At 48.9% G+C, this 26,632-nt stretch overlaps 1 protein-coding gene across 1 annotated transcript in view; it reads right to left on the minus strand.

Annotated features, from left to right (window-relative positions):
• FAM53B (family with sequence similarity 53 member B) overlaps nt 1-26,632 on the minus strand; it is a 47,061-nt gene that overhangs the window by 10,353 nt on the left and 10,076 nt on the right. The window contains exons 2-4 of the mRNA XM_032695187.1: nt 18,619-18,851; nt 15,432-15,483; nt 6,937-7,661 (exon numbers count right to left, since the gene is read on the minus strand). Of these exons, the coding sequence (XP_032551078.1) occupies nt 6,937-7,661; nt 15,432-15,483; nt 18,619-18,687 (846 nt within the window). The 5' untranslated portion in view covers nt 18,688-18,851. The remainder of the gene's footprint in view (nt 1-6,936; nt 7,662-15,431; nt 15,484-18,618; nt 18,852-26,632) is intronic.

The raw sequence follows: 26,632 nt of genomic DNA on the forward strand, positions 1-26,632 counted from the left end.
GGTGTGGAACTGGATCTTTAAGGTCCATTCCCCCCCAAAACCATTACGTGGTTCTACGGTTCTGTATCAGCAACATGGGCTTGCACCAGCAGCAACCTCAGCAAGTACAGATTGGTCTACACTCTCTCAATGGACACCAGCTGAGGTAAGGTTTGCTATACTTCAGTAACTGTGGAGAACTGTTTGTCAAAGGTATAGAGAGGGGACAAACCCATGAACAGTTCATGCGAGGAGCAAACATCATTATGAACTTCCAATACTGAATTAAGTTTTTTCAGCTACTTGTGTATTTAAGTAAAAAAAATACCAGGGCAATGAAAAGATGGCAGCATGTGCAACAGTCTGGCCAGAGTTAAAACCAGCCAGCCTTCGAGGTCCTCTCTGCCCTCTGAACCAAGTCAGATCCTTTTGATCCTGAACCGAAGGCTTTTTCCCACCAGGCCACAAAATGACCTTTGCAGACTCTCGTTCCTGTTTATTTAAAAAACACTGGGGCTTGGAAGCTGGAATCTGTCTCAAAAGTTACATCAATAGCAAACTATTTCCTGGGATACGTCTGGAATTTAAAACCTCCAGTTTTTCGCCTATCACTACATTTGGCAATATTTGTCACTGGCTCAAGTGGGTGCTGACGCCGACCAAGATCACTGTCACCCCTCCTGCCCTGCCAGCAAGCCTGAAAGGTGCCAAGATTTAAACAAAAAGTCTTCTTAGGTGAAAATGTAGAGAATTTTACCCCTCAAGGAAAGTGCTGGATGCTCAGAGGCCCCTTTTTCCATTCTGCAGTTCAAACTTCTTCCCACTCAGTGTCAAGACCTCAGCTTTGGGAGTGTACGAGCTCCTTCGTGCACAGATCCTCATGGAAACTGTCCTTATTCCTTAGTTTGGAAGGCAGAACAAGGGGGGTGGCCAGCCAGGCTCCCAGCCATTGTGAGCATTACACACTCCACTGTGTGTGGAGATCCTCTGGATCTCCAGCCCAGACTGGAGCTGATTTTAATCCTGAAAATCACAAGTACCACACATCTTCATTTCAGGGGGATGCTCCTGTGATTCCTGGTGATTCCATCCTATGAAGGCACATGTTCCCTGCAGGACAGTGAGGTCACCCCATGAATGGCTCTGTCTGTCCACGGCAGCCAGGGAGCAACGTGAATAGTCCCGTTGTACCCAGTGCCTTTCCCACAACAGGCGTCTGTCAGGCACAAAGTCTTCCCTACAACTCATCCTTATCAGGCACACCCAGTGCTTCATCCTCACCACGTCCTCAGCTGGTGTCCAGCACCCTCTCATCCATCCATCCACCCATCCATCCATCATCCATCCATCCATCCATCCATCCATCCCTCACAGCCCACCACAGGGACAAATCTATTTATGGCGAACTCATAACCATGGGATGCTCTCCATAACCCAAGGAGATGCAAGGGAATATTGTATTTTAATTGCCTTATTTATTCTAAAGCAACTTGCTGTTCTATATACTATAAGACAATACATAATACAGAGCTTCGCAGAGGACAAGTACTTTGCCAGTTGCCTGGGAGTTCCTGGTGTTCATGGGTACAACCTCTGTAGAAAATTAAATAGATATAGAGAAAACTCAGGAGGAAAAGACCAGTAGTACAGTATTTGGTATGAGGCGTAGCTCTTCAAATTGCAACTGCTTTGAAGGCTCACAGAGAAGCCAAAACCTCGTAGTGACATCAGAAATGGGGCACAAGTGCCATTCCCAAATCTTCATTTACTACCAGCATACAGATCCCAAGCAGGGTACTTACAGCTGGGAGGAGCCAATATATCTCCCCACGTCTGGCAACTACTGCCAGCAGTGCTATGCTTCACATTCCACAGAGAGGTTTTGTGCCTTTCTTTTCATGAAAAGTTGTAGTCTCAAACACTACAAGACCATCCTCCATTTCCAGCCAGGGCTACTCCTGTTTGGGGTTAGTGTTGGAGGGAATATGGCTGGGGTTGAACAAATATCTATATCTGTATCTATATATCTATATCTATTTATAGAGATATATAGATATATCATAGAAAAATATAATGGTTTGTTTGGAAGGGATCTTAAATCTATCAAGTTCCAACAACCTGCCATGGGAAGGGACACCTTCCACTAGACCAGGTTGCTCCAAGCCCTGTCCAACCTGGCCTTGAACCCTAAATACATACATTTCTCTCTCTATATATATAAAAATATAAATGGTCCATTTGAAAAGCACAGCTGCATAAAGGATAGCTGTGTTTAGAACTATGTTAACACAAATTAAAATCTCTCAGTGACAATCACATCAAAATTTTAGAAGGCAGGAAGCAGAATGGGGAAGAGACAGCGCGGGCTCGCGTCGCCGCAGCCGGGGACGATTCCAAACTCCCATTCCGGGCGGCCGCCGGTGTGACAGACATGTTGTGTCTCCCGTGCAGCTCTCGGGAGCCTGTGTGAAGGAATACAATCTGCTCAGCCCAGCACACGCCAACATCAGGGCTGGCCCATGGCTCGGCTTCCCGGAGATGACTCAGACAAGCCACCAAAGCCAGTGTGTGCGCTGCCACGAGGCGTTTCAGCACACGGCACCCCGGATCCCAGGAAACGTTGACACGGAGATGTCACAAAGCAGCAGATGTGGAGGTGAGAGATATCAAGTCCCTTTGGAGAGGAATTGCACTGGATTTTGGGACAGGAAAAGCACGAGGGGGTCTCTCTGCCACGCAGCATCCCAGGCAGAGTTTGTTTTTATTTTAGAAAATCCGTTTTTATCACCTAGTACACTGAGATGCTTTTCCTTGTGCCTTGCAAAGGCTGAAACCACCCGCTCCTGCCAAAATCAGCTCAGCCTGAAGTACATGTGGGGTCTAAGCCACCTCCCATCACCTTTGCGACATTTCTCATCTCTTGTATATTTTAGGTGCACCCACATCAGGAAAAGAAAGCCAGGTCTTTGAGAAACCTCCCAGCTTGTGGAAAAACCTGATTCCAGACATTTCTGATCACAGCCTGCTGGTACAGACATGGTCCCTGGAGCTGTGAGACGGAGAGCACTGTGCCTAGGAAGGAGAGCTTGCTGTAAGGAGATTAATTAACACGCTGTCAGGGCAACTGCCAGGATCTCAGAGGTGGGATGTTGTCCTCTTTGGGCTTGTGCTTTATGTGGAAAGAGGGAATAAAAGCTGAGATTGGAAAGAAAGCCCAAGCCCTACACTGAAATGGGAGGATGGCTGATGTCCTCATGTTAAGGAGGTCAGAGATGCCAGGTCAGGCACTCAAACTCTCCTTGATTGGGGTGACGAAGAGAAACCAGCTTCTTCACACCTCACCTGCCTCCAGACACGGGATAATTAAATGACACATCACCATCACACACGCACCTGAGTGTGACCTGCCAGGTTCATACCCAGTTCAGAAGCAAAGAGGCACAAAGCAGAGTGTTGGCATGCATTTAAAAAGAGCAGAAGGATTGCTGTGGTGCTGTGGCTTTTAAAAATTGTTGCTATTTCAATGACAACCATGTTCATGGTTTGGTTTCTGCCCGAAGTTGAAGCCTGCCTGGTTTGGTGCCACATGAGTAAGTAATAAGGGGAGGGATGTGGGCTCACCTCCCCTCTCTGAGCTATGGGAATTGCAGACAGAAAAGACACAACCAGGATTCTGAGGAATTAAAGGCAATGTTTTCCCAACTATTTTCCCTCCCAGCTTAACTTTAACATTTAGGTCTCTTTCTTAATTAGCCCAGTTATGTGGCCATGTAATTGCTTCCAGGAGCGGCTCCCTTCCCTCCTGCCTGGCCTAAATATCCCTCCTGGTATGAAGAAAACATTTCTTTCAGGTCAAATTATTTTTATTTTGATTATGGTACGGGGTTTGAGGCCTATAAACACATGTGGTCACCAGCACAAGCAGAAAATTAACCAATCCCCTGCCAGAGCCAGATGCTGATCCAGCACCCGGCACCCCAAGGCTCAGTCCCCAGCTCTGCCTTTAGCACTCAGGGAACTCATGGAATGCCCTGTGCCTCATTTTCCCATCTGTAAAGAGAATAATCTGGACATTTTGGTTTTCCTTTGCTTTGGATCCTGAAGACCATTGCACACAAGGCATTTCTACACCGTATAAAGCCAGATTTGAGCACACGTGCAGCCATGCAGACACCTTGCCATTATTTCAGCTCTTTCTCTGAAATCACCCAACTTTCCAGTCTCCTGGAGTGGACACATTAAAAGCAGCCTGGGAAGGTCCCCAAAACTGCAGGGTTTTCTTGAGCACACTTATCCCCGTCTCCTGCATGAGGAATTAGTTGGTTTTCCCGGCATTCCTGTGCTGGGGAGGGCTCTGACCGTGCCCCACCAAAGGCAAGAATGCTCACCATGACTTGCCTCATCGTGCTCGTCCCTCTGTGCCAGTCCTCCCACGCGGGGAGCAGCCTGCCAGCGCTGCTTTCCACAACCCAACAGCTCTGAAAACCCCGGCCCTTGCACAGCTCCCGGCCTTGCTTTCTTCCCTCTCTGCTCCAGCCCTGCTGCCCCAAACCCAGCAGCACATCCATGCCTTGGGGATTCGCCCACTGCCAGGGCACCCGAGCCCGGCTGGGTTTCCTGTCTGGAAACTGAGAATACTCCGTGGGACCTGCTTGGACTGGATCCCAGCGGTGGAGTTCCTTAGTGACACTGTTGTTGGTTGTTGGTTGTAGCAACCGCCGGGCATTCGGCACTGGCCACCCAGCCTGGATCAGCGGGAAAGGAGGGGGTAGGAAGGGGGGTGTCCACTGACACTGGGGGAGATGCTGCTCCAGGCAATCCCTTCTCTCTGCCTACAGCACTCATCCCTTGCAGTGTGGAGCTTCCAGACCCTTTCCTTGTATCGTTTCTTGCAGAGGATGAACCACCCCAATGCTGAGCAACGCCGAGTGCTCAGGCATTGCTTTCTCACTTTGGATATTTTGATATATCCAAAGTGTGGAGGACAGCAGCCAGAGAAAACACAGCTATTCCTCAAGATGAAGGTTTTCCAGGAACATGGACTGAGCTGCTTTTGGACGTACAAGTGATTAGATTTTTGTCATCCTTGGATCACCTGCCCATGTCAGAGGCTGTCCAAATTATAAATGTGTGCCTGGGCCCAGAATCCACTGCAGGGAAAGGGAAGCTCCTGCTGACTTGCAAGATATCCCTGACCAAGACCTTTGTTTCCTAGCCAACAAACTGTCCCTCTGGACTAATGGGCTGGAGAAGCTGGCTTTGCCCCACATCATCTTCAGAGGGCAGGGAAGGTCAGTGCCCAGCCAGGGCACTGGACACTCTCCTTCTCCACTGTCCATACCAGAGAATCACAGAATGGTTTGGGTTGGAAGAGACATGAAAGATCATCTCATTCCACCCTGCTGCCATGGGCAGGGACAGCTTCCACTAGACCAGGTTGCTCCAACCCCTGTCCAACCTGGCCTTGAACACTTCCAAGGAGGTGAAACGACACATGCCTTCTTGTACAGAGGGAATTAGGAGGGGACAGTTCTGCTATTCCACTCTGTGGCTAGTAAAATACAGTAACACTTGTAAGTGGTTTTTACTGCCCATCCAGCTTATTATCTAATAAAATAAGCTTAGCATATTAAATGTTGTTGCTGTGATTTATCAAAAGACAAGAGCAATCCTTGTGTTATCCCCCTGCTATGACCCAAATGCAGGATTCCCTTGCCCTTTTTATCCTCTAAGCTCCTCTGGAGCAGGAAAAGCTTATCTCTTGCTCCAACACCACTGCACTCCTTCAAACACCCTCTGCTCTGCCAGGCACGAAAGACCATAAAATATCATGTTCTTGAAAGACCATAAAATATCATGTTCTTGTAAGGAGAAAATGCACACACAGCAATGGATGTCACCCACTGGGTATTTCCCAGCTGTTTCTCCATCCCACCTGCTGAATTGCTCCCAGTAGTTTTCCTGCAAACAACAAGGGGATGCCTTGCACCAGACAGGCTTTGCTGGCCTTACAAAAAAGCATCAGGACAGATGCTCCTGTCACAGGTGACTCTGGTATGAAGCACAGAAGGCAACCACATTGAACTGAAACCATGAGGGAAGTTTTCTGGCAAGCAGAAGGTGACAGCTCACCCTGGGAGGTGGCCAGGGTGCCCCTGCTCCCACAGTGGGAGCCCTGGGGTTTTCACACCCCTGTTATCTCCATCCCACACAGAGCTGGTGGTATCACTGGCTTCATGACTATAAATTACCGATGTGGGAAATGTCAAGTCATAAAACTGCAGGAAAAGAAACCTTATGAGTGTGAAATGGAAACGTTGCTCATGCTGTCCCTCGATGCAGCCTCTTGGCTCTGTCTCTCACTAGAGCCCAGTCATTTGGTTCTGCAGGGAGAAGACTCAGGAGCAAAACTCTCAGTGATTTGTGCTTCAGATCTGTTATCTGGCTCTGCATGGCAGATTGAAGAGGGAGGTTGTGCTCTGTGTTTGGAACTGAAAATGAAACGTGATAACATCTCCAGAGTGGAAAATTACAGAGGCTAGAAGTGAGTAAAGCCCGTAGCAGTAAGAATTAAGCTCCTGATGGAGCCAGGGCTGGGTGCCTCGAGGTGCTGCCTTCATCTCGCCATGGCAGGCCCAGGACTCCTCTCACCTGAACTCAAAACTGTGGGGTTTAACACACTCCTGCTTGAAACCTGTGCCAGGAGGAAACAACGACATGGTGGACTCGGTGTGTGAAAATCAGTGTAGAACAAAAATGCAGGAAAGAAGTCCATTTGGAAGGGAATGGATATTCTGCTTGGACAGAAGGATGTCTTTCCCTGTAACCCCTGCATTACTCTGCGTGCCACAGACCCACCTTGGAGGATGCTAAAAGCTCTTTGGCAAAGTAGAGAACAGCTCTTTATGTCCCCTCGCTGCCGAGCCCCCTCGCAGGGACGGCCCCGCCGCCTCTCACCTGGGTCATCTTGGCGAGGTCCAGCGAGGGCCGTTGCTCCTGGACCTCCTCCGGTCTCCGCCGCTTGACTCCCACCTTTTTGTCGTTGAGGACGCAGGGCTGGGAGCGGCTCCGGGAGAGCCCCCCGGCACGGCGGCCCAGCTCCGGCGTGGAGGCGGGCGTGCTGCTGGCCGAGGGCGGGCCGTACTCCGAGCAGGAGAAGCGGTCGTGCGAGCAGGACAGGGACCTCTGGATGTCCACCCGCTCTCCCCCGTGCCCGCCAGCAGCCGCTTTCCTGGGCTGGCACCCCATCCTTCCGCCAAGGGCGGGATGCTCGGCGCAGAGCGGGTTGGAGCGCGAGGGCAGGCTGAAGCTGGAGCTCCTCTGCATGGTGGCGAAGCCGTTGGAGTAGCGCTGCACGCTACCCCCGCTGTAGCACCGGCGCTTCTCCACCGGCGTCCACACCTTCGAGCCCAGGGGTCTCCACGAGGTCCCGCAGCCCGACATCTCGTCGGAAAAGGAGAGCGAGCGGCACTGGCGCTTGCTGGGGGGGGCCGAGGCGTTGCCGTGGGGGTCGCTGAGGCTCAGGTCCTTGATCAGGTTGGTGACGGAGCAGGTGCTGGTCCCCTCCCTGGGCCAGCGAGGGCCCTCCTCGCCCTTGTCCGACAAGCAGTCCCAGATGCTGGCGCCCGGCTGCTCGAGCTGAAGTGGACACTTCCTGCTGAGATCTCTCCATCTGTCATTTTCTGGTTCAGAAAGGAGGAAAAAAAACAAAAAAGAAAAACAAAAAAACAAACAACACACACGCACAGGCATTAGAGTTAATTAATTCTGCGTTTCGCTTTTCTATGTCCATAAACAAAAGAGTAGCATATGGGACGTTTTCCAGTACAAATTAATTAACTCTTGGAATATGGTTTTCCGAACTGCCAGCAGAGTAGGTTGTACGGTGTAGGTGGAGAGAGAGACAAAGTGACAATCCCAGCAGGAGCAAAACTGCTAGAAGATGAAAACATGGCTTTGGATATTCCAGATTTCACTGGCTGAGGGGAATTCAGCAGTATAAAATGGTGTGGCCATTGGTTGTCTCTGTGCTAAATCACGTCTCAGATGTGGGCGGTTTGTCCTGGGTTCCTCAACCAATAACTGCCTGAAAGGCTCACAAAAACTGAAAGCAAAGAGTACAAATCTGGGACAAGATAGACCCTGGGGGACAAAATACCAGAAAGGAGACAAGAGAGGTGTGGGGATGGTCCTAATAGAAAGGGGGGTGTCCCACTGGGCACTGATCTGCCTATCTGCCTGGCATAGCACAGAAACCCCAACAAGGTCACAAGAGCCTGTGAGAAACCAAAAGCCACCCCAAGACCCATCGAGCTGTCCTGCTCTCATCCACTGCTAAAACAGCATTGCTCCAACAAAACCAACTTATCCCCACTAAGGCTCTGAGCATCTCTCCCGAACTGAGCCCAAGATAGTGTCAAACAGAAGCCATGTAAGATGTTGTTCTCTAGGTCCCTGTTGTGAGGCTTGTCATCCATCTCCCCTCCATCCCCCAATATCTCTGGTCACCTGGGTGCTCTGACCCAGGTGTCCCCCTGTCCAGTTACCCCATGGAGCAGGAAGGTGCTATGGACACTGGCTACCCACACTCTCCTACTCTGTTGCTGCAACCTGGGTTTAGCATCCCCGGTGTACCTAGCACAGCCAATTGTTTGCATCTCTCTAAGAAACAAAAGGCTGAGCATTTATTTAAAGGAACAAACTGCTTAATAGGTTCACCATTCAAAAAAACCACACACTTATTTTATTCCTCTCTTATACAGACTTAATTATTTATTTATTCCTCTCTATTTCATTCATCTTATTTACAGAGGAATTTGTTCCTCATGCAAATTTGGCTTTATTAAAATCTTTCAATGCAGCACAGTAAAAGATGTGCTGCATGGTCTCAGGGTCAGCATAAAGATATTCCTTTTATCAGATGGGGTTTGCAGTGCCTGAGTAAAGCTCCAAGAAACCTGGACCTCCAAAGTCTGCAGGCTGAGATGTATAGGGCTGCAGGCAGCTTCAAGGAGGAAGACTGCAAACATGGTTACAGCTGTATTCGGAAATCATAGAATCATAGAATAGAATCATAGAAACACAGAATTGTTTAGGTTGGAAAAGCTGTCTGAGATCACTGAGTTCAACCATTCCCCTATCACTGCCAAGGCCACCATAAACCCATGGCCCCAAGTGCCACATCTACACAGCTTTTAAATCCCTCCAGGGATGAGGACTCCACCAATGCCCTGGACAACCCTTTCCATGAAGAAGTTTTCCCTAATATCCAATCTATACCTCCCCTGGTGCAATGTGAGGGTGTTTCCTCTTGTTCTGTCACTTGTTACCTGAGAGAAGAGACTGACCTCCGCTTGGCTACACCCTCGTTTCAGTTAATTATTGAGAGTGAGAAGGTCCCCCCTGAACCTCCTTTTCTCCAGGCTGAGCCCCCCCAGCTCCCTCAGCCGTTCCTGGTGCTCCAGACCCTTCGCCAGCTTCCCACCAATGACCACGTCAGAAGAGAGGATCGAGGATGATGATCTCATTCCCACACACATCCCGCTGACAACAAAAGAAGAAAGCAAAGCACTGCCAAGGCTGGGCTACCCTGCACGGGCTGCTCAGGCGGACGGGGCTCTCAGCAGATACACCACTGACGCTCAACAGGAAAACCATGGTAGGACAACCCCGCCGGCTGCTGCAATGGAAAAAAGTCATCACCCAACAGACTTTCACTGGTGCCTGTTTTTGTCGTCGGCTGCTGCAAACAGAGGCCAACCGTGCCAGCCAACCGTCACTGCCAAGTTTCACATGATCGTATCTAAGCCATGCAATATTTTTGGGGGGTTTTTGGGTATTTCCACTCCACTGAATTCAAAGCCGTACCCAGCCCGCAGCTGCAGGTACCAGCCTGATAGGGAAGATGCGGCAGTAGGGAGTGCTTTCAACAAAGGTTTCAAGTCAGGAGGTCAGATTTGGGGCCCCTTACACCACTCTTGGCCAGTTTTCCCATTTCTCCCTGCCTCCAGCTCCAGCCACAAACAGCCTGGCTCTGCCCGCAATAACCGCATGGCATTTCAACTGCTGCTCTCCTCATTTTAATAAACACAATGAAAAGTGAGAAATGTGGGCTAAACAACTTCATCTATGTTTAGATCTTTATTATTTTTCCTCTGTATTATGCTGCCAGCTGAGAGGTTTCTTAGGTCAGGTCAGCAGACAAAAGAAACAGAAATAGAAGCCGATTTTTCATGGCAAGCTGCCACGATCCTCTGGCCGGAGACTGTACAAAGGGCCTTGGTGAGGAGGATACGGGACACCTTCCTCTTTCACCTCTGCTTCAGCACAAACAGCTATAAATCTTCCAAACCTTGCAAAGAAAATGGTAATAGCACCACTATCCCCAGCCCCAGCTTCAGGTTAATTTGCCTTTCCCCTTGCACCATGAAAGGTGGCACAGCCTGGCCCCCCCAGTCCCATGGACATCACTGACCAGTCCCAAAGTGGCAAATACTCCAGAAAATGGGTTTTCAGTGCAAACAGAAAGCAGGTTTCACTGAAACAGTTTGAAAATTGGGTTATCTGAGGGCTGAAGGTGTAATTAAAGAACTCTGGAAAGCCTTATTGAGGAAAAGCAGCTGGTTTTCTGCTCAAATTTTTAAGAGTAAGATTCCCATCCTGCGCACACTGATAACAATAATTGCACTGGAGCCATTAATTCTACTGCAGTTAAACATGTATTAATTTTCTTAAATTACAAACCTCAGCCTGGTTTACCCTGAGGCAGTAATTTGTTCCAGGATAAAACCCACCATAAGAACCCCTTGATTTGCAAGTGAGATGTTTCACTGGGAAACTCTCCTTTGCCTATTGGAAAATGACGGGGCAACCAGAGCACAGTGTAAGTGCGACTCGAGGGACTTCCCTCCTGCTTAAACAAGCCCTTCTTGGCTGTGAGTGTCCTCGAATGAAACAGCACCTTACTTCTGGATTTTGACTTAAAACTGCAAAAACAAACACTAACACCTCAGCAACATCCACCTGTTCTCTCATGTAACCTTCACCGCAACAAACGAAGCCAGTGGTCCAGGGCACGAGGCACTCGTGGGCTCGAGTCACATCCCAAAATCAAGGAGATGAGTGTTGTCCTCCACACAGCCCCGAGAGCTTTGCACAGCCCCCACAGAGAGCAGGATCCATCCTCAGAGCATCGCAGCCAGGCTTCCAAATGCTGAGCTCCAGGTTTTACAGGAGCAGCGCACGGACACGTCGGGCACTTTGCAGCTCCAGGACGGCCCCAGGCTTTTTAAATGCTCCTCTGGTGACACCAAGTAAATTTTAATGATCACTCTCATAACCACAGAGAAGGGTGTAAAACCAAAACGCTGACACAACTTTAACTACAGCGACACAAATGTGCTGCTATAATATTTTTACAGTTCTTTTTTATACATAATGCATGATCCTTCTGCTCAAGTCTCCTCTACGTTCTTTTCCCGTGAAATAATTTACATTAATACATAATTTATTACAGCAACTTGTAAAGCAATTAGAGGTTTCAATCAATTTTTCTTATCCTTTTTGGCAGATAAATTCTGTTTGGATCTTAACCCAAACATTTCTCTCCACACAGGTGTGCATCCAATTCCCTTTTTTCACATGTTGTTCAGGTTGGATTTTGGTCTCACAATCCCCATGCATGGTGGAAAGGCAGCCTGCATTTTCCACTGCCCCCTGTTTACGTTCAAGAGATAATTTCTAAATGTGGAACACATTTAATGGCTGTAATTAGCTGATGGCAGTGCCATAGAGCCTTCCCAGCACAGAAATAAGAGGAAAATATGATGCACAGACTGTGCTTCAATGGGAAATGAAAACAATGGCCCCAAAATCTACTCTGGAGAATAAACACACCTGTGGGCTGCAGGTTGCTCGTGCCAACAGCCTGCATGGGGGAGGGAAATTCCCCACCTCGATGGCAAAATGTGCCCTGGTGAGGTCTCCCGGCTCCAGCTACACCTCACCAGGATTCCTTGTGTGGCTTATTCTCTTTGTGGGTTGCCTGTGCTTGAACATGCATCAAGATGCTGCTCTGCACTGAAGGCCTTTCCAAAAAAATGCCCCAAAATTCCAGGAAAGCCTGGTTCAGCAATAGGAGACATGCAAGCCCAGCAAGTGGTTTCAGGATGCAACCAAGGGGCATCATCTGGACTTGATCTTGGAGGTCTTTTCCAGCCTTAATGATTCTATGAGTTGGCTTTTCTTATGTTTTCTTGGCTTTCTTCTGTCATCCACACAGGGTGAAAAACCACTTCCAAGTGAGAGGTGTGCAACAGTGAACCCAAGGCTGCAACCCCTGGCACACTTGGAATGATGGTGTTGCCAAATGGTGCTGGTGGAGAAGAGTCCCAAAGGACAGACAAGCTGACCTGTGTGCTTTATCCATCACCCCACTCTGCCACAGTGCCCTGCAAGGACAAATTCTGAGAGTGCTCTCCCAGGGAAAAAGGAAGTGATGGTTACTTTGAAGAGCACTTCACAGCAGACGTATGCAGGATCTGTTCCCAACGGGAACAGGAATCTGTTCCCTCCTCCTCCCTTTTACAACCAGGGCTGTGCATGCAATGCCACTCCAGGACTCTGATCCTGCAGCCACAGCGACTGCATGAGCAAGCACCTTGTTCCAGCCTTAATAAAACCCTGACTGCAGCTCACCTCAAAGATAATTTCTTGCTTACACAGAAAACAGGAGGCCACAGCTGTCAGCACACGCCCACTGAGCTTCTCTTACAAGGCCAGGTTGGACAGGGCTTGGAGACACCTGGTCTAGTGGAAGGTGTCGCTGCGCGTGGCAGGGGGGTTGGAATGAGATGGTCTTTAATGTCCCTTCCAACCCAAACCAGTCAGTGATTCTGTGATACATGACTGGACTAGTGCAACCTCTGGTGCTACCAACTTGGATGCTGAGCGCTTCTTACGTATCTGCCAGGGAAAAGTCAGTCAATGCTGCCAATGCCTTGTTAAGATATCGTAAATTTTCTTCTGTCATTCACGCAAAACCAGAAAAATTTCACTATAGGAAGTCAAAAATAGTAGAATTGCAGAATGGTTTGTGTTGGAAGAGACCTTCAAGACCAACCAGTTCCACCCCCTGCCACAGACAGGGACACCATCCACTATCCCAGGTTGCTCCAAGCCCCATCCAACCTGGCCCTGAACAATTCCAGGGATGGGGCAGCCACAGCTTCTCTGGGCAACCTGTGCCAGGACCTCACCACCCTAATGCCCCAACTTTCTAATATGTCACCTTCTTTCTCTAGCACAGACACCAATATATTCACTGTGAACATGCGATGGAGACTGCTGGGGAATGAAAGGGGGAAAAGGACAATTCTTACCCTCCCTGGTGTTTCAAGGACCCATCAAGGAGAAGGGAAAACAGAAATTATTGAATTTATACTTTTAGGCATTTCATCTTCTATGTTCCTCCAGGCAAAGGACTATATAAAGATAACCCAATCTTTTTAGTAATTACTTCATCACACCAGTAGGGCTATTCCTCATAAATCTTAAAAATCAAAAGATTATTTAGGTCACCTTGAGAAGTGGATCTAACATTGCATCATCTAATATCAAGTCTTTAACAATGTTTACTCAATACATTGAGTTCTATTACAACCAATAATCCTTTTTCAAATTCTTGTGGCATTTAGTACCTTACAAGGGAACTCCAGGGTTTGGATGATGCCCTCCCTGGCAGAGCATGGGCTTCCCTGCCCCCTGGTCACCAGGACCAGACATGAGCTGCCTTCCTGCCCAAAGCTGTCCTCACCCCAGAAGCACCAGGAAAACCCTGTTCTAAGATCCTCAGCCTCTTCTGGTTAAAACCCCAGAAAATTCAGCCAACCTCCCTCCAAACCCCCAGTATCTTACATGACTCTATGAGTCTCAGTCTCCCATTGGCTGTGCTACCAGTCCAAACTTCACTGTGTTTATTTATCTCAGTGCTTTCCACCAAGAGGAACTTGGCCCTTTGGCCTGAAATATTGCCCCAGTTTTGCATTTGGTGCTGTAATAACCATGGGGCTTATTTAAGAAATCAAGCAAGTTTTGATAGTGGATTAGTCTGTGATCATGGCTCATGTTTGGAGGCATCAAGAACACTCAGGAAAGACGCCTGAAATGAAACCCAAGCCAACTAATGGCCTTCCATGTTGGAGAGAAACAGGCTCCTCTTGACTGGCATGGTGAAGACCATTACAGGGCAAGCTGAGGTCAAGGAGGTGACATTCAGTTCCCTCAGAAAGAGGATGATTTGGCAGACACAGAAGACCATCACAGCACCAGGAAGATGCAGAAGGCTTTGTAGAAGCTCTTAAAAGACCAACTGCTTTTCAATTAGGCAGAGACTCAACATATCTGTTGAAGAGCCTGCCAGTGCCACAGCGCAAGACAAAACCATCTGATTTGGGTCCTTTGTTCCTCATTCATGTTTGACAGGCCAGAGAAAGGGAACAGGCTGTCTCTACCCTTTCTTGACTTTGATGCTTGTGATTTTCATCTGAAAAAAAACCCCAAATGCTCTCCATCTCCCCTGCACCCCCAATTGACTGGAGCTATCAGAGAGCTTGGGAGACATCTCCTGTCAATGCATGTGCCCGGCTCTCATTAGCGCTAATGAGACTTGTGTCCATGAAGAGAAGGGGCAGCCTCTTTGTAAAGTATTGGCTTTCACAGCAAGTAGCTTGGCTCAAACCTGACCTACAATTTTAATTGGGTTTTGAGACTTCGCCCAGTGTCTGGCTCCCTGCTACGAACGCCAAAGAGCTAAACCTAACAGCACATCCTCTGGCACTATCAGTTTTCAGGATCACCAACCAAGGCACAAATCCTCCATCAATTTTGGTGGCTGTTCAGCATAAAAATTGATAGCAAGCTCAACATAAAAGGCATCAAACATCCTGTATCGTGGTTACTGCCAACGGCAAAAGTAAGTCATTTTCCTTTACTGTTTGAGGGCTGTCCAAACACTTTGTGCCAAGTGGTGGAACATTTTGGTGATAATACTGTTATTTATTACTTGCATCGTGCAAACATTCAAGAGCCACGGTCATGGGCTGGGTACTCAAACTCAACCTCAGACCCCAAATGTTTATAATCTCTCTGGATGAGTTACTCTAAAAATAAGCAAATATATCAAAGGGGAGGGGAAAGGAGACAAGCAACTCCCTCAGCAATGGCAACAGGGCACCTCTGGGGAGCAGAGTGGCACAGGCGTGATGGCCACCACCAGTGGGTGGTGGGGTGGGTGCCCCTCTGTTCCCACTGTGTGGGACAGGGTGCCCACCCCAGAGTCTGCAGGGCAGTGCTTTCTGGAGACATCCAGCTAGTCAGGACATCTTCCCGCCCATCGCTATGAGGAAGCGGGAGTGGAGGTGGAGTAAATACAGACAGAAGTTTCTGTTACTTACCCATCACGCCACAAGAGAAGAGGGTAGGTCCTTGACTCATCTTTGGAGTGTGCTGCAAACAACCAGAAAAACTATTCACTTCTCGCAGACTCGACCTGGGCACCAGAAACCTCCCTGCCTCGGCAAAGCGGAGAGGAGAACCTTGGGAGCCTGCCACGGTCTGGCTTTGGCAGGGACGAGGGGACAGACCCACTCACCTTCCCTCAACAAAACCAAACTTAATTAAACGCTGTGCAGAGTCGTTGTCAAGGCCTGAGCTTGCAGATCATGGGTCCTGCAGTTAGTCCTTACCCATAGGAATAGCTGCAGAGAGGTCCCCACTCCCGGGACCCAAAACACCAGAAAGTGGGAGCTGCATCTTAGTGGTAATTCTGGATTAGGCAAGAAAGCAGCAGCAGTGGTATCTGAACCACATCCAAGCCCATTAAGGCCCCCTTGTCTAGGTACAAAGCAGCCATTTAGTTTTTTTAAACATAAAATGTGTTTCTAAGGCAAGGCGCTCTCACCTCAGCATTTCTGGGGAGTCTGCACTTGGATTGTGCTGATTTGCACTAAAAATAGGGAAAAGTGCCACTATATGAGTACAAAATAATCCCAGTTGCTTTTTACACTTTTTTTTTTCCCCAAGAATTTTCCTCTTGACAGCATAAGAGACACCATCAGACTTCTAAAAATGAGCATGGATGGTTTTACATATAATAAATCAATATGTCATCTGCAGCTGCATGCCATTTCAGCTATGCCTGCAAAAACACACTTTCACACTAATTGTTCTTTTATTATCCCTAAAAATATCCATATTCTGGCTTCTGAAGTGTCTATCCTGGCAACACCATGCCATCTGACCGAAGTTTTACATCATCTGAGGGGAGCACCAGCACGGCCTCCACGTTCATCTGCGCTGCCATAATTGTGTTTTATCTGGCATTAGGCCACTGCATTCACACCTCCTCTCTCTGATCCATGTTTTACACGTTGCCTGCTCTCATAACCATGGAATCACAGAATGCAAGGGAGCTTAAAGACCATTTAGTTCCAACCCCCTGCCATGGGCGGGACCTTCCACTAGCCCAGGTTGCTCCAAGTCCCGTCCAGCCTGGACTTGAACACTTCCAGGGATGGGGCAGCCACAGGTTCTCTGGACAACCTGTGCCAGTGTCTCCAGTGCATGCTGAGGATCATCATGATCATCATCATCATCATCATAATAGTGTACCAAATGGTGGCATCTGCCTGTACAGAGCAATCCAATAAAGGATCCCACTTCATATACAGAATGCTGTAAATATATAGAGGGATGTGGAGGCAGAAAGCAACTATGGGGTGTTAGATGTGGTGAAGGTAAATAACAGTCAGTCACCTTCTTTGGAGCATGTGCCACTTTTCTAGGTGCAGTAAGGATATCTCTATCTGCCAAGCCCCACTCTAGGAAGTGGCAGGTAGAATTAATCAGGGGTTAGAGAGGACAGGCAGCTGTCTCCAAAGAGTGGCCAAAGTGGAGCAAAGATGGAAGTGGGAAAAGTCCCAGAGAAGGCAGTGGCTGTGCCAGAGCATATTTGTGTGCCAGCCTCAGAGACCAGCCACTGTCTGCAAATACAGGAGGGAGAGGAATACAACATATGTCCCATATTGAGTATAATTACCATTTTGTAAGGATTTTGTGCTTATACCAAATCGGGCACTGAGCCAAATGAGCCCAATGGCTGCTGGCAGGGGTTATTGCCCCATTGCTCGGACATTTATTTCCTTTCAGTTTTGCTTTTTGGCCTTGCCCACAGAGCCAACGGAAAAACTCTTGCTTTCTTTGGTGGATCAGGCCTTCCTGCGATGGTCTGCCACAATTTAACAGCTCAGGCAACCCAGCAACTCCAGTTGTGTACCCAGGACTATCACTGCACTACCGCCCCAGCCCCAGAGCTGCGGGAAGCACTCAGCAAACACGGGAGGGCAGTTTCGTGTCACAGCTCTGCATCTCTGCTGTCTGCCATCAGACAGCCCAAGCACCCACCCCTTCTTGTAGGGAAGGAACTACTCTCATCTGCCTCTCTGAAGCCAGTTCCCCTTCCCCCGCCCCACACACCTCCTGGGATACAACCAGCATCAGATGCTCATGCTCCCCCCTCACCACCCTGAGCAGCAGCCACAGGAGATGCTACCCTCCCAGCAGGAGCTAACACTAGAACAAGGATACTCTTTTAATATATCAAAATCCTCCCAAAATTTCACCCTTTTAAGGCAGGATTAAACACTGCCCCTGGCTTGCTCACCTTCTCCTCTGCTGTTCACTGCCAGGACAGACTGCCTTCCCTAGCACACTGCGCTAGCTGCCCGGGGAGCCCAGCTGGACAGTTTGTCATCCTCAGCAAACCGAGGCATTTATATTTCTTTTAGGTTCAAAATGCCCATTTATGGCTAATCCTGCCAGATGCTTCCTGCTGTGTTCCTTGCATGCCCTTATCTGAGACTCTCAGTGCACCCTGCCCTCCGGTCTAATTTCTTCTCAGACCATGACCATCTCTCCAGGAGGACAGAGGAACAAGTGTCCACAACCAGCCTTGCTCTGGGTTCTCTCAGATGGCTCTCCATCACCCTGCACCTCTTCCCCCTGCCCCACTCCCGACCCCCATTTGCTCTGATCCTGCCTCCAGAGGTGTTGTCCCCTATTTGCCCCACCATAGGTATGTTCAGCCCTACAGCCTTGCTCACCCCTCACAGCATCCTTAATCTGTTTGTTGCCCTTCATTTGGGTTTTTGTTGTTGCCTGCTCCTTCAGTGTGGTTGGATTTGCATCTCTCCAGGCTCCCAGTGAAATTAAAAGTACCACAGCACTGCCCTTTGCCATCTCCCACTTAATCCTGCTCCCTACTTGCTCATTCTCCTATTAAAGATGAACATCTGTTCACTGTTGTTCACAGCAACTTCTCACCTGTGTTATTCACAGCATTGATTTGTTTTTTTCCTACTGTTTATCCCACTGCATGCTTACTGAAATCCACATATGCAAAAGCCACAGCACTCCAGTCATTTACTAATCACCTGCTCCTTGGATATTAATGCAGCTCGGTAGAAATCAGTGCTACAAACCACCTAAAGATCCAGCCCTGCAGCACAGAAAAGAATTATTATAAAGTTACAGCCAAGTTCTCAGCAGTATAATGGTTTTGAACACAGAATTCACAAATCTTACCAGCTCAGTCCTGCATGTTACGGAGTCAGCACCTTTGTTTTCCCGAGTTTTGGTTAAGATCATCACCATGGTAATGCAGTCCTTCCTCAGAGTCCATCAGGGTCCAGGTGAAGGGTGCTGGCAGCTGGGGTCTGCCAAAGCTCCTCTTTCAGTCCATGTTCCCCCGGGAAAGGCTGGGCCCCGCCGGCTCCTCGGGGGATGCACAGGGACAGCCTCGGAGCGTGGAAAACTCCCTGCACACAGAGAGAGAGAGCAACAGCCTTGAGGGACTTGCCCGGAGGGTGGATGCACTGGGCAAGGGGCAAGCACTGCCCAAAAAACACACTGGTGGCAGTCAGTCCTGAGGAGTGTTTATTTTAGGCTCTTAAAACATTGTTGGTGTCCCTCTGCACCCCATCAGCACAGAGGCATTTAATGGGATGGGCACTTGCAGGAGCTGTGGGAAGCACACAAGGGACACACATATTTCAGTCAAATAAATGAAGTTTCCACTGAATTCTCCATTTAGAAAGGGAATTCATATCCCCTATATTGAAGACATCAAGACTTTGAAAGAACGGCTCATTAAAGCCCTGGAGTTGATCTCACAGAAGCCCTTGCCATCACACCAGCTGGGAGCAGACATCCAGAAGAAAAAGCCTCTCCATCATCATTAAGGCTGTTAAATCCCCTGGATGCCCCTATCCCAAGCCGGTTACTTCCCAATTCCCAACCTCTGAAGAGCCCTTTAAGGAAAAAACAAGACAAAGAGTAACCTGCAAGGAAGGAGAGAGCTCTCTGCCCTGAAATCCTAAGAGCCACACCATGCCTCTTGATTCCTTAACCTATTTCTTAGGTAGTTTTAGGTAGAAAAAGCTAAAGGCTGCACAACAGGGCGTGTCTATAAAGCAGAGTATAAAGCCAGGCTCATACAGCACTGCCCAGCCCTGACTAAGAGCCCTGCCTCACCTCCTGGCGTCCTCTCTGACAGACTGACTGCTGTGTAAAAGCAGACAGATTGCAATTCTAATCTGATTATCGAAATCAGCATTTTCCCCAAATCACTCCTCTAATCCCGTTTTGCTGTTTTGTCGCTTTGCTGTTAATGCAAACAACCAAACCCATCCAAAGGGCATAAAACACTGATCCTGTACCATCCAGTCAAAGCCAACTGTGATATTTAAGGACAACAGTCGAGAATGTGCTGCTAAGTATTAACCCTCATTCCGAACTGATATGGCTCCTCTTCCCAGCTCCTAAATCATCCTGTCCGTGTTTACTCGGGTTAGAGCTTGTGGTGGTGTCAAGAGTAGCTCATTTAAAGGCCAGCTGGCTGGTAAAGAAAAATCACCTTCTATTCTTTTGTGAGGACAAAGTTCATTCAGAGTGCAAAGCCAAGATTGGGAATCAATACATTTTCCAAAGATTTACTGCTCCCAAGGGCACCTGGTGCAGTCTCCAGCTTTTTATGAACATCAGTGGGCTAATAACATACAATTTACTGGTAACTTAATCATAAACCTCTGGGCAACCCAATGACCAGAGGAAAGTTGTTAAATAAAAAAGTAAAACATTTCAGACTGTCAAAATGACACATAATTTGTGTCAGTTCATATATTTATACTATGGATAGCCTGGACTCATGTCAAGAGGGCACAGGTGTTGGGGTTGTCCATCCTGGAGGAAGAGGAGGCTCCAGGGAGAGCTGAGAGCCCCTTCCATGGCCTAAAGGGGCTCAAAGGGAGCTGGAGAAGGACTTTGGACAAGGACTTGGAGAGACAGGACAAGGGAGAATGACTTCCCACTGCCAGAGGGAAAGGTTAGATGGGATTTTGGGGAAAAATTCTTTACTGTGAGGGTGGTGGGGCCGTGGCACAGGTTGCCCAGAGAAGCTGTGGCTGCCCCATCCCTGGAAGTGTCCAAGGCCAGGTTGGACAGGGCTGGGAGCAACCAGGTCTCATGGAAAGTGTCCCTGCAGTCTTTAAGGTCCCTTCCAACCCAAACTATTCTGTGATTTTTATCTATCACAGTCTTAGCTGTCCCTGATCCTGACACAGATTTAGGAATGCTGGCTTCAGTGCCAGACCCCCCGTGTTTGGGAGGACACCAGGGCCATTGCCGGCACCATACCAGCAAAGGGAGTGAAGATCAAACAAACATTCAGAGCAGCGTGAAAGCAGTTAAGCACAGTTCCTCGTTCACCAGGTATGATTTCTCTGGGAATAATTACCTTTCCCTAAGGTAATGGTTAGTGCTGCTGCAGCAGACTCAGGCACACACGCAGGCGTGCGGCAGCCAGCAGGCAGGAGCAGCGGCAAGTACGGGCAGAGCCTCCTGCCCAAGCTGGCCGGGATGCAGCACACACCACCTCCCACCTCCCCTTCTCCCTGCCCCACTGCATCTCCTGCAATTAACACAACCCTAATGACACACGGCACGGCAAACTGCCTGCGAGCTGGCAGCCAACACCACCACCACCCCCCTCCAAGCGCCAGGTCCGGGTGCGCTTGCAGGTCTGAGCAATTTTAACTACTGCTTGGTTGGGTTTTGAAATCACCCCCACGGACAAACTGCAACCAAAAGGAAAACTTTCCATGAAACGTGATCTTTGGCTCCCCATCCTGCCTCGCTGGGCTCCTGATCCGGCGCGGTCCTGCCCTGTCATGTCCTCCCGATGCAAACAAGTGCCACGGGACAGAAACTGCAGAGCTGGGATGGGTCTTGCTGGTGCTGAGGAGGAAATTACTGTGTATTTATAGACTGGACGCTTTCACACACACACATGCTAATAAAAAGATACTCTTCAGGGACCATTAATTACTTTAAGAAATGTATTTCCTCACTTGCAATCAGATAAAGGAATTATCTTCATCCTGATGTCAAGGTCAAGTTCAGACTCGGGCCATGGTCACGGGGGTTGACATGATCTCCCGAGCTGTATGAAGTGCCCCTGAGAAGCACTAGTGCATGGAAGCCCCCAAATTTTAGCAAACCCTGCTTTTTCCTTGGGTTTTCATTCAGAATACAGACCGAACAGAAGCCAGTGTGGTCTTTGCAGTTGCAGAGGTGGGAAGAAGTTTCTCCCAGAGCTGCTTCCTGGACAGTACCACAGTCACGGAGTGTTGGGCTTGGGAAAAAATTACACTGCAAAAAGAGTAATTCAGATGATCCAGCTCTTACCCATGGGCTTGAAAGGTAAGGCTGGAGAACAAACATGCTCCTTACAAGGCACAAGCAAGGAGCACAGCCCTAGAGCTGCTCACAGGGGACAAACAGCCCTTCCCTGTAGGGAGGTCCCACTCCCCAACCCACAGCTGGTGTTACCACAGCAGACTCCAAGCACCAGTCACAGCCATGCTCTGTTCAACTCCTACACTGACCTGTATGGAAAAGACCTCAGGATTTAACAAACTGTCTGTCAGATGCACTGCCATGGTTAGAGGGAGTGTGAACAGTGACCAATAACGCATCCCCATACATTCTAGGAAAAATTTCCTCACAGAAACGGTTGTCCAGCCCTGGAAAAGGCTGTCCAGAGCAGTGGTGGAGTCCTCATCCCTAGAGGGATCTAAAAGACGTGTCGATGTGGCATTTGGGGACATGGATTAGTGCTCGGCTTGGCAGTGCTGGGAATTGTTGGACTTCACGATCTTAGAGGTCTTTTCCAAGCTTAACAATTCCCTGGTTCCATAATCTGAGCCCCAGCAGTAACTCTTCATGAAGATGACTGAGGACCAGCATCACACAGATTTCCACTTGCTGTGGGATCACCACCCTGCACACAGAAAGCATTCAACCCCCATCGAGCCCCATAATCCATCTCCAGACACACACACTGACACAAAACCTATTTGCAGTGGGAAGGGCACACGGGAACGAGGAGCTGGAGCTGTATTTTGCATACTGATACACCTTGCAAGCACAACAGTGTGATCACTGTCAGAATATAAATCACCTGCCCCCGATGGATTTTTAATGCTGCTCCAAGTCTCCAGTGAAGAAGCCACAACCCACAAAGGACCCTGCTTCCCACCCCCTGCCCCAGCACCATTCCCTGTGCTGTGCCTGAGAAAAACAACAGGCTGAGTGAGGAGTCACCGTGATTTATTTAACACAGTTTAGACCCACATGTCTGAAGGACCAAACCTAATCCCTCTGGGCAACACTGATCACAATTCTAAGGCTTAACCACCCTCCCACTCTCACCAATGAAACAGAAATTCCCCCACACCGTGCACATCTTGATTACTCCGTGCAGACAGAACCCTGCAGGGACCAGGCACTGACCATCCCCTTCCAAACCCTACAAGGGGCTGCAAAGAATTTGGGGGAATAGCCAAAAGTGGTGACTGCAATTGAAAATTGTGGGGTTTAAGGCTTTCTGCAGAGCATCACATTGCAATGTTTACCCAAACTATAAAACATGCTTCTCTCCCCATCCTTCCCCTTCTTAGAAGGGCTTGGGGCTACACTGACTCTCCTCATTGAACAATCTGTCTCACCATCAGGGCTTTGGACAGTGCCAAGAAGTACATTTTCAATTTGTTGATTTACTGCATCATGAATTTGGAAAAATCCTCAAAGCCTATCATTTGCATGTAGCTAAGTTTCGGCTCATTTCCTCACTCAGGCAACAATTTGCCTTCTGTAGCAGGGCTGAGGGGGCTCAGCTCTGGGCAGTTTGTTCCCCTTGCCTGAGCAATCTCCCACATCATTAGTGAATAATGAGTTTATTTATGGGGTAAGGTCCTCCAATAAACGTGAAAAATGCCATTCAGGACCCAAGAAGAAGTCTGTACACTCCGAAAATGCACCATGGACTAGTCCCGAGTCAACAGGATCACGAGTCAGTGCACATGACTTTCAACGGACAAAACTTCCACGGATGCAGCAGCATCAGGATCACCCCCTGGGATTCCATCAAGAGGAAAAAGCTGCCCCAGGCTGCCCAGCCTTCAGAGCAGAAAGGCTGCAGCCCTGCCCCATCTTGCCCTGAGCCTGCAGTCAGCTCCTCCTGCTCCACAGGGTCTTCCCCAGCTGCTGGAAGGGCAAGCACCATCCTTCCAAGAGGCAGGAGAAGGGCTCCAGTGCAGAAGGCCCCGGGTCCCACACGGCGCTCCCCTCCTACCTGATTCCTACCTGGCAAAGCCTTGTCCTGCCACATGCTCTAAGTACTCAGATGAAGGAATCAGAGATTATCAGCCAAAGAAAAGGAATGAGGAAATGTCTTCCTCTGCCTCCTGCTTGAATCTAGACTAGACTTTTCCAGGACTAACAGGATAAAGACACACTTTCTGCACTAATTACTAAGTAAAAGCCTTATCTACATGTAACATTTTTAACGTCTGGCACAGCAAAGGGGAAAACAGTGACAGGTGGTGTTTGAGGTGAGCATCATCCTGGAGGTCTGCACAGCTTCAAGCACCACATCATCTCGTTGCTTATGACCAACAGCTTCACACAGGAATACCGGTTCTCCCTAGCATAGCCCAGAACTCCCATGTCCTGCCAGTGCAGGACAGCCTGGACAGAGCCAACATCTACAGCCATGCTAATAAAACCCACAGCCAGAAGGAGTCTGAGGTCTACCATGACAGTACCCATCCTGAGGGGCCAGGTTAGGAACCAAAAATACCATGTGCAGCCACCAAGGAGGACCTTATGCAACCTGGCTTAACTCTCACCACCAGGCACAACACACATTCTGGGGTCCTGCCCACAGCCATAACTTAATCACTGAGCAAACAAAAATCTATTATTTCAACTCGATCCCTTGCTCCAAGTGCCTGTGTAACACCTCAGCACCGTGAGCCCCAAACCACACATCCAAACAACCCCAGTCTCCTCTTGGGAGAGCCTGAAGTCTGAGCTCACAGCCAGATCTACAGGTTTGGGTTGGACCTGATCTGCAGGCAGGCTCTCACCAAAAAGAAATAAGAGCAATTAAGGAAAGTTACACACCATCTAGTTGAGGAAAACACACCAGGTTTATTGTCCCCCGTGCTCTTAGGGAATAGGAGTGGCTGGGGAACAACTCCCGTACACACCAGCAGTGGAAGCACTGAAAGGACAGGTCAGGGGCAGAGGTGCTTTGTCTCAGCATCTTTAGGTTGAAGGAAATGGTGCTGGCAGTGACTTTGCCTTTTCCTTCCTGGCAACTGAAAAGGAGAAGAAGAAAGCAAAATTAGTCACTGCAAAACAGCAACCAGCAAGCGAGAGGTGCAAGTGAGGAGACAGCCAGCCTCCAACGGAGAGGAACCAGTGAGATGTGGGAAGCGACAGGATAAGGGGGAATAGCTTCAAACTCAAAGAGAGCAGGTTTAGATTAGATATGAGGAAAAAATTGTCCCCTGTGAGGGTGGTGAGGCACCAGCACAGGTTGCCCAGAGAAGCTGTGGCTGCCCCATCCCTGGAAGTGTCCAAGGCCAGGTTGGACAGGGCTTGGAGCAATCTGGGCTAGTGGAAGGTGTCCCTGCCCATGGCAGGGGGGTCGGAACAAGATAATCTTTAAGGTCCCTTTCAAGTCAGGCCATTCAGTGATTCTATGATGATTCTGTAAAGTGACTACACTTCCATAAAGTGACCCAGCTCGCTGCACAAAAACTCATGTGGGGGGGTTAAAGAGAAGACCAGACACATTTGGAGCACTCATGTGAGGTCTTCAGTATCTCTTGGCTGCACATTCAGTCTTCACGAGTTTTGTTGAGGACCAGTATCACACCTCCTATGGGATCATTCCTTAGCTGGCCACAGGCATAGGCTGGTGATCTGCTCCAGCTTGAGGGTGCACTCCCAGCTCATCACTCTGCCATGGAACAACTCCCCAGAGCCACTGACACCACACAGCAGAGCTCAGCCCCAGGAGCCCAGCATCCTCCTCACCCAGCAGGACTGGCCCCGGAGAGTCCTGCAGCTCTGCTGCCTTGGGGACACACACCACCAATATCCCTGCATGTGTGGGCCATCCTATAGGATGCTCTTAATCCCAACAACCATAGAAATGACATTTTCTCAGCAAATCCGTAATCATTGCCTAGTTTGCTTGTTAGGGGACTGCTTCTAACTTTGAATAATATTTCCAAGGAATAGTGGAAATATTGGACCAAGGATTGTCCTTGCAGCTGAAGCAGCAGCAGCAATCCAGCCTGCTGGTCCAACAAACCATCTCACCTTTCTGTGGGTTCCTCCCCCCCGCCTCAATTGTGAGATTTATTACAAGAATTTGCAGTGGTCTGTGAGACACTGTAAGTGTTGGCCATGCTCCCAAAAGCTGAGGAATTGCTGAATTGAGAATTGCTTTGGCTGCCTAATCTCAACAACTAGGGATGCTGAACAAGCCAGCAGGGTCCAGGTTTACTTTTAATTACAGCTCAGAGCACACTGCTCTAGTAAACAGACACAAAAAAACAATTCTTGTTTCTTCCTTATATTCTTTTCCCATATACAGCCTGAAATGTCTGAGCCAGAGACGGTAAGCAGCCCCACCACAACACTTTTACTGACTCACTTCTCAAGCACAAACAATTTCAAACAGCACATAAACCCATCTGAACACCCACCTCCATGAAACCATGTCCATCTACTTACAGCCAGATCATAATGCTCTGAGGGTCAGAATCACCGAATCGTTTGGGCTGGAAGGGACCTTAAAGATCACCTCATTCCAACCCCCTGCCATGGGTAGGGATACCTGCCTACTGTCCAGGTTCCTCTAATTCCCTTCCAGCCTGGCCTTGATGGGATGGGGCAGCCACAGATTCTCTGGGCAGCCTGTGCCAGGGTCTCACCATTCTCAGTTAGGGGGGGCTTCTCAGCCAGCCTGGGCTTCCTGGCTGGCTCCAGAGCTCTCAGGGTCCCTGTGAGAAGCACATCCTAGAGCTGCAAAGTGAGGTAGGTACTGACTGTAACACTGTTACTCATCAGTGGCCACCAAAAAACCACCCAGATCAAGCACGAGCCAGATCTGGGACATCCCACGGTGTAATTGGGGAACACTTGCCAAGCACCACAACACCATCATCACTGTCAGAACAGA

The sequence above is a fragment of the Chiroxiphia lanceolata genome, chromosome 8 (assembly GCF_009829145.1).
Source record: "Chiroxiphia lanceolata isolate bChiLan1 chromosome 8, bChiLan1.pri, whole genome shotgun sequence".
NCBI lineage: Eukaryota > Metazoa > Chordata > Aves > Passeriformes > Pipridae > Chiroxiphia > Chiroxiphia lanceolata.